At 53.2% G+C, this 8,622-nt stretch overlaps 1 protein-coding gene across 1 annotated transcript; it reads right to left on the bottom strand.

Moving 5' to 3' along the window:
• Positions 1 to 287: 287 nt before the first annotated feature.
• Foxc2 (forkhead box C2) lies at positions 288 to 2,990 on the bottom strand. Its single transcript, NM_001101680.1, has one exon. The coding sequence runs from the start codon at positions 2,573 to 2,575 to the stop codon at positions 1,091 to 1,093; it is 1,485 nt and encodes a 494-aa protein (NP_001095150.1). The 5' UTR covers positions 2,576 to 2,990; the 3' UTR covers positions 288 to 1,090.
• Between the last annotated feature and the right edge of the window lie 5,632 nt (positions 2,991 to 8,622).

The raw sequence follows: 8,622 nt of genomic DNA, 5'->3' as shown, positions 1-8,622 counted from the left end.
ACTTTGTTAACAGGCCAGCTTGTTACCCTCAGGCAACCCTGTCCATGTGTGGAGGGAGAACAGTTTCTCAGATTGCCTTGAGCAAAAAGGAAAAAAAAATTCCAGGATGGGATATTTCAACAAACCAAGAACCCTTTCTATTACTAAATGAGAGCTCGTTCCATTGTCCTGTGATCTGTATACGAATTCAAGTACCAGGCCACCTGCGCCGTAAAAATAATCACAACTGGGTTTACTACAACTTCCTTTTGAAAATTCAAGGACACAAAGACACCATCGGAACTTTGGGCAGAAGAACAACGTGGGTTTATTTTAAGGTAAATACAACACTGAGATCACAGAAGACAAACACAGATGAAGTTGAAATTTTAAAGTCTCTTTGTGTGTTTTAGGAATACTCCAGATGGCGTCTACTGTACAAAGCCATGCGCTTCCTAAATAAAAAGTATCCAATACTTAATTTCGTTATCCAACAACAACAAAAAAATAAATAAATTATTTTCTTGTTTTGTAAAAGACCTTCATTTGTGGGGGAAAAACCTATTTTATTATGGTACTGTGGGGAGAAAAGACCCACACAGGTTTCTTGAATTCAATTTGGCAGTAACAGTTGGGCAAGATGAAACCTTATCCAGTGGACACAACTTTAAATATTATATTAAAGGCTCTGGGTAACAACGAACTCGCCTGGTTACAAATCCGCACTCGTTTACAGAAGGCACCTTATCCGGAGAGACCTCTTGAGCCCGGGGAGAGTCTCCACAGAAGTCATTAGGGGGTCCCTGTGGGGTTTGGTCCATAAACCAATCTATTAAAACCCCAAGGGGAGCAGGCGCAGCATCCGGGCAGGGAACGGGAATTAAAAAAAAAAATAAATCGGTATTTCGTTTTGCTGTGCTGCATCCCGGTTAGAGGGACTCTCTGGGATCTCAAACTGAGCTGCGGAGAAGTTACCTGCGAGATGCACGGAGCTCTCTGCTCCCGGGTCTGAGAGAGGGGCGCGTTCGGTCGCTTTTTGCGGCTCTGTCGAAGAAGGTCCCATGGGGAGGTGAAGCCGGTGCGGGCCTGGGGCTGGAGCGGACTGGACGCCTTAATATTTGGTGCAGTCGTAGGAGTAGGGGGCTGCATGGCGGTAGAGGGACGGCGTAGCTCGGTAGGGCAGCTGACAGCTCGCATTGCTCACCTGGGACTCCCCGAGGGTCGAGTTGTCCAGTCCTAGCCGGTGCGAGTTGAACATCTCCCGGACATTGGGGAAAGTTTGCTGTTGGGTCGCGAACGTGTGGCCGGGGAGGTGGCTCAGGTCCCCGCCGTGGTTCAGATACCAGGAGGTGGCCTGGGTGGCGGGCTGCGGCGCGGGAGGGGGCTGCGGGGCGGGCGGCGGCGCCTGCGGGTGGAGGTGACTGTGATGCTGGTGGTGGTGGCCCGAGGCCCCCAACGCACCCTCCTGACCCGCTGCGAGGTTGAGGGCGCCGAGCGGGGAGCCGGGGCCGCTCGGGTGGTCCGACAGAGCCTCGTCCAGCGCGGGCGGAACGCACACGTGCGCAGGCCGCTCGGCCCCGGTGTACAGACTCATAGCCCGCATGCTGCACTGGTAGCCCGCGGAGCCCGCAGCCTCCAGGCCCTGCGCGCACGGCTGTGCGTAAGCGGCTGGTGGAGCTGCGGCGTATGGCAGCGCCAGCGGTGGCACCACCAGGCCGGCGCGCGCGGCCGCTGGGCTCAGATCGCCGCCCGGAGGCGACGTGCGCAGCGTCATGATGGTCTCCACGCTGAAGCCGGGCAGCCCGTTGGGCGCGGCGGCGTGGTGCTCCGGCAGCGAGCCGTCTGGGGAGCCGGCAGGCGTGGAGGCTGAGCTGCGGGGACTGGCTTGCAGCGCGCCCTCGGGACTCAGCGTCTCCACCTTGGTGATGACCGGCAGCGCGGGTGACGCCGCCTCGCTCTTGACCACCACTTTCTTCTCGGCCTCCTTGGGCCCGTCAGCTACCGGGGTCCCTGTCGGGGCGCCTTTGGCCGAGGCAGGGGGCGGCTCCTTGAGGTGGGCCCGCTCCTCCTTATCCTTGGGCACGTCCTTCTTCTTGAAGCGCCGCCGCCGCCGCAGGAAGCTGCCGTTCTCGAACATATTGTAGGAGTCCGGGTCGAGCGTCCAGTAGCTACCTTTGCCTGGCTTCTTGTCATCGCGCGGCACCTTCACGAAGCACTCGTTGAGCGACAGGTTGTGGCGGATGCTGTTCTGCCAGCCCTGCTTGTTCTCGCGGTAGAAGGGAAAACGGTCCATGATGAACTGGTAGATGCCGTTCAGGGTGATCTTCTTCTCCGGCGCGTTCTGGATCGCCATGGTGATGAGCGCTATGTAGCTGTAGGGCGGCTTCACCAGGTCCTTGGGCGCCGCGGGCTGGTGGTGGTAGGGCGCGTAAGAGCGGCCCATGCCGGCGCCGTACTGCTCCGGGTGGCCGGAGTAGACGCCCATGGGGCTGGCCATGCCGCCGTAGCTGCCCGCCGCCCGGTAGTAGTTTTGCTCGCTCAAGTAGGGTACCACTCCCAGGGCGTTGGGGTCCGACACCGAGTAGCGCGCCTGCATGCTGCGTCCCAGACGCCCGGCCGCCGCCTGCGCGCACCGACTGCGGCCCGCGGGGAGCGAGGCCCGGAGCAAGAGAGCAGGAAGGGACGGAGCGATGCGGGCAGCCCTGGCTCGGGGCAGCCTCGCGGGCCACGCGCGCTGGCGCTCGGGTTCAGCCGACCGGGCGGATCAGCATCCTGGAGGGCGCACCCCGGGCGGCCCGGCTGGCCGCGCGCTCTCGGACCGGCGGATGGAAGCCCTGAGCTGGCGGCACAGACGCCACGCGCGACCGTGGAGCTAGACCAGCCCTTCGGAGTGCTAGAAAAGGAGACAGCGGCTCTCGGGGCTCCGCCAGGAGAACGGCAGCCCACAGTGTCCGCGAGCTGGGATCCGGAGAGGCTGCGCGGCCGAGCCCGGAAAAAGAAGCGAAGTCCCTTTTAGGGATTGGGAAAAGTTTCAAAAGTCTTCTGGCTCAAAGCGAGTTTTTACTTTCTTCAGGCCGCGCCCCCTCCAGGAAGTTTGCACCAATCATCTGGCAGCTCTAGGAAGGATGGCACCAATCAGAACGAGGAGCGCCTGAATCCGTCGGCTCTAAGACCCAGCTGCTCTTAGCCAGCTTGCCCCCCCCAACCCCAGCTCAAGTTAACCTGAGGACTTTTAAAAATGAGTTACATCTTATTAAATTTTATTTTATTATCACATTTTGTTTAACGAGACCACGTGCCCAGAGCAAAAAATAAAAACCCGTTCCTTTGCAAAACAAAAAGATGATTAGTTTGAAATACAAAATTGAATTGATGGAAGTTGGGCGAAGATCTGCCCCCAAGACCTTGTAAGTAAGAAAGAGCCTGGAGATTTTTTCTTTAATTATTGGGTGAAAAGGCGAATAATTAGACTTATTAATTATCGAGGCCTAGTTGTAATGGGTTCAGAGCAAATGGACTGAGTGTGTGGGGCCTGTTGATCGCAGTGGTGAATAATCCTAAGGACGTTTCCAGGTCGGAGTGTTGAGGATGAGCCCACAAAGGAGGCCGGGTTGTAGAATTCGGTTGCACTCGCCTTCACGAGGGGGTCGGGCTGGGAAGGAAGGTTTGGTGGGAAAGCCAAGCCAGCAAGATAACAGCTAAGGAGCAATTGGTCCTCGCTCTTCACTGAGGCTTAGGTGATCGATCTGCGTCTCCAGTCCATTACCTGGGGCTCGGGGAAGCGAGTGAACCTAACAATTGCTTTCCTGGTCTCCTCTCCCCACCCATGCCACCCGTTCCGGCTGCTCTCTCTTCTCCGTACCTATGAAAGCGCTGCCTAAAGGCAGCCAGCCCCCAGGAGCTGGTGTTCCCGTTCGGTGTTGGGAGCCCCAGGCCTGCCTTCCACCCCGGCTTCGCCGCTGGAGACGCAAAGGAGTGCGGCACTGCGTGGCTTCCGACCCGCTTCCTTAGCCAGTGCTGGGCCCAACGAGGATCCCACTCTGCGGCCAGCATCTTTGGGATCCCGTAAATTGACCATAGTTCAGGCTGTTTGTTTGACTGAGTTTTGATTAGGTGAGTTGAGGATCAAGAGCTCCTTAGAGGGCCTGGTAGCTGAAGGATTTTTTCGTTGGCAGCCTTGCCGCACAGCGACACCGAGTTCCCCCGACCTTCAAGCTTGCTCCTTCCCTCTAGGAATCCCCGGGACAGTTTGTTTATTTGTGGACTGGTTATTTATTCCTTCAACACCTCCAGTCTTCATCGGATCCCTGCTCGTCCGCTTCCTCAGAAGCACTGAGAGGTCCCTACGGAAAGGCTCTATGCCTTGTAGAACCTTCTGGAAGTCGTTGGTCCGGTTGGGCAGGGAAGAAGGCGACAGATAAAACATGTGTTTCAGCCTCTCTTCTTCTCCGACCCCCACCCCCCATCCCCACCGCCGTTAGATTTTCCACTAAAGGCTGTGAGAGAGTAGAACTCCTTTTCAGCTTTGACACGGTGGGTGAGGAGACTTTAGTGACATTACACGGCTTAACATCGGAACAGCAAAATAAGTATTTATGCGTATTATCTTTGACTCGATGACCAGAATTTAAAGGAAAGGGCAGAACTGGGGCCCCTGACCTGGATGGAGTATCTTGGGAAACACATTTTTGTGGCTGCTGTTCTGGATTCTTTTTTTGGCTAATTCCTCCTCTCCCCTTTAAATTCAAAATTAGGGTTCCCGGGCGCAGGTTGGGAGTGGGAGCAGATCTGGGTAGGGGGTTAAACCTTCTCTACTCTCATGGTTCCACTAAGAGTTATTGTACCGATGCCCCTAGTGTATTTGTGTTCACTTTCAAAAAAAGTGACTGTGACAGAAAATGTCTTGCCCCTCATGAAACGCGTGACAGGTAGTGTTGAGTTTTTCTTGCGATGTTGCTGAAAATTCCACTCATTGATCGAGAAACACTCCCCTCCCCGGCCTCCATGGCCTTCCTGCAGGGGCACAATTTACTCTGCTTTTATGAGGTGTGTGTGTGTGTGTGTGTGTGTGTGTGTGTGTGTGTCCGTCCATGTTAAACAGCCTTATCAAAGCAAGAGGCAGAAACTGAACGCCTCAGACTATGAAATCTAAATTACCGAAGGCCACTTTATGCCTGCGTATACCCAAATTGAAACCCAGTGTCTTCTTAAAAGAACATTGGTTTAATTCTCAGATGTATCAACCCACACCCCCTCTCCGAAAGAAAGGGTGGGGGCTCCCGGAGAGGCACAGAGAAGTTGTAGGGCTATCCCTTTGCTCTGGACCTGGGCTTCTCGCTTCTGTGGAGCACTGAGAGAGATGTTTGTTCCGCTTTCTAAAACAACACTTTGCACACACACACACCTGGACTTGGCAGGAACCAGGTCCTGGCTCCTGCAGCCTGCAGAGGCCTCAGCTCTCTAAGACTTGCTACATTCTTGCTTATTGCCTGTTCCTTCTCTTTCTTGTCTTGTTGTCAACGAGTCGAAGGCAAATCAGACCCCAGAGGGCCCTGTGTGTTTGCCAAATAATAAGCGATGAAAAGGGCAGGGAGGTACCTCCCCCGCTTCCCGCCGGCCCTTCTTCCTCCGCAGGCGTCTCGGCTTCATCACCTGGAGGCGCTTGGCGAATACTCCGTGGGTGGTGGTGCCATCTTGAGGCAGGTTGTGGAACTACAACAGAAAGGGGTAGAGGAGGAGCGAGGGAAGACAGACAGGTTTGGTTCTAATGAAGTTGCTGACACCTTGTGGACACGACGACGCTTTGCACTGCAAGAATAAAGCCTGAGAAACCCAGGAAGAAGGTGCCTGGAACTTGGCTTACAAAAAGTCATTTTCCGAATGATGGGACTCTGGCCAGCTCGAGCGTGGCAAACATGGCTCTGGTAAGCCTTACCCTTCTCTCTCATTCCCTCTGCCTGGCTAAAAACCGTTAAACTACATTCCTAAAGCTAGCCCTGAAGGCCTATTTCTTTCTATGGCCACTTCCTCCTCCCGAGTCTGATTACCAAGGTCCAGACAGCAAAGTACTGAAGTCGTGCCATCAGAAGTCCCTGTTCGTTCACCTAATTAACATGCCCAGTCAAAACATCCTAGCCAGTTCTAACACAGGACTCCATTTTTTCCTCTTCTTTAAAGTTATACCCGCAAGGTCATTGACTGCTGTTTCTTTGCCTGAGTCAGAAAGCAGCCACTTTAGCCTTTCTTCTCCACCCAGTAAAGGATTTCTTTGCGAAAACAGGTGTTTGGGGGGCGTGGTTTATACCTAATCTGGGGTCCAGGAGTGCGCCTCCACTGGCAGGAGTCTCTTTCACTGAAGCTTTGCCATGTGTCCAGGCTGAGAGACAGAAACATCTTCAAGACTTCTGGAAGTTTGCAGAGAAGCAAGGAGGTTCTTCCCATGGATGGTTAGAAAGCCTGATTCACCTCACAGGGTTGTCGAACAAATTGGCTACTCCCTGCTGAGGTGTGTGGTGGGGGAGAGCTGGGAAGTTGAACAGAGAGCTGACTGTTCAGATGCGTGCTGAAAGGCTGGGTCTGGAGACTTCTGCTTTTCAGCCCCAGCCTGGACCAAGGCAGACAAGCTAGAAGCAGATTTTGTTCTCAACTCTCTGTTCAGCATCCCCTGGGCCCGGGAGATGCCTTCAGTTTTTGGAACCAGATGGCAGAAGAGTCCCAAGTTCCCAAAGCTACTTAGATCTGACCTGTGAGTTAGACCCCTTCCCATGGAGACAGGGTCTTGCTACGTAGGTACACCTGGTTTTGTTTTCTGGGTGCGGGGATTAAACGTGCACACCACGCCCCGGCATCAGAGTTGCTATTAGTTGTTTGATTGGTTGGTTGATTGAGACAGCATTTCTCTTGTGTCTGTGTAGCCCTGGCTGCTCTGGAACTCTCTGTAGACCATGCTGGTCTCATACTTAGAGATCTGCCTGCCTCTACCTTCTGAGTGCTGGGACTAAAATGTGTGCTACCACCACCTGGCTTCAGTGCTATTTTCTTTTGGATTGTTTGTTTGTTTGTTTGTTTGTTTGTTTAATGTATGTGAGTACACTGTTGTCCAGAAGAGGGCATCAAATCCCATTACAGATGGTTGTGAGCCATCATGTGGTTGCTGGAAATTGAACTCAGGACCTCTAAAAAAAAACCTTTCTCAGGACAAAAGTCTCGGTCCTTGATGGATCCTAACTCATTCTAGTGAGAATTTTCCAGAAGTTGCCAGGGTGAAGAAAAGGATGATGGTGGAAGTTCCAAAGGACATCAGAGAACCCAGAGACTCCATGTCATGCTCCATGCTGGATGGCAGAAAGCTTAACAAAGGACAGGTCTGAGGGACTCGGAATCCAGAGTGTGCCCTGGACAGCCATCTTCCCCGGGTTAAGATTCCTGAGTGAGATAGGACTTGTGCTCAGGTAAGAACACGTCCTGCCTGTAGCAAGAACATGTCAAAATATTTAGGGTTGATGTTACAGACTCTGCAACTTTTAAAATATCCGAAAGGGGCTGTGCCATGGAGAAGAGCAATTGCCAGGCATTCAGATCCTGATTCCACCCCAGCACTGCTGAAGAAGACAGGGATAGAGGAAGGAAGGGAGGAAGAAGCAAAAGGAGGAGGGAGAGGGATGAGAGGGAGGGGGAGAAGGAGAGGGAAAAATAAGTACTCCACCAATGATGGGTGGGGTTTTAGCCTGTTTTCCAGCCTGTGATAAATACTCTGACCAAGGAAATTTCAGCTCACAGTTCCTCAATTTGCAGCAGAGGTAGCAATGGCAGCGTGGGGGAAGGGTACAGGGACAGGACAGGAGCTGCACACTGTAGCCACAATGAAGGGAGCCAGGGCGACTGCAGGGGTGCTGGTGCTCAGCTCTGCTCGGTTTCACACAGTCCAGGGCCCCAGACAGGGAATGTGATGCCCAGTATTGGATCCGCCTTCCCCCATTAATGCCTCCAAGATAATCCCCACAGACAAGCCTGAAGTCCCCTCTCCTAAGTAAGCCTAGAGTCTGTCCAACTGACAGTGGACACTAAGTATCACAGCTGCTGACAGGATAGGAAGAGGAGCCTCAGAAATGTAACAACATGTAACAAAATGGAGGCTTTTAAACTTAGGGACTCCGTTGTAGCAACTTTCCTATAAGTTAGGAAATTTTCAAAATCAAACTATCATTATAACTCGGAAAATAGAACACAAATACTACAGAAAGTAAAGGTCTTTCCACAGCAGTCAGTGAGTGGAGAGAATGTTCAAGAACCTCCCAGCATCCCCTCTCCCACTGTTCTGGGAGTTTTGAAGAATCCTGCCATGAATAGCTGTGACATTGTGAAGCCCTGTGACTCACCCTCCAGGCTAAATGGGCTACTGTGGGAGCCTGCAGCTCTGACTGGAAAGTCAGAAAAGACAAAGCTGCTGAGGTAGACATTGGATCTGGGATTCGGAACCTCCTGAAATCTTGAGATTGAGGATTCCTCGCTCTGACGATGAGCCACATTCAAAGTCCCCAACTTGGACTGGTGACTCAAGTGACCACAAGATGGACTCTGGGACAATAAGATGCTCATGGACTGGTTAGAGCAGGGGCAAAGAGGACCCCTGGGGATCAAGCC

The sequence above is a fragment of the Rattus norvegicus genome, chromosome 19 (assembly GCF_036323735.1).
Source record: "Rattus norvegicus strain BN/NHsdMcwi chromosome 19, GRCr8, whole genome shotgun sequence".
In the NCBI taxonomy this organism is placed as follows: Eukaryota; Metazoa; Chordata; class Mammalia; order Rodentia; family Muridae; genus Rattus; species Rattus norvegicus.
The sequence above is the reverse complement of the archived record's forward strand: the minus strand, read 5'-3'. Positions and strand labels throughout refer to the sequence as shown.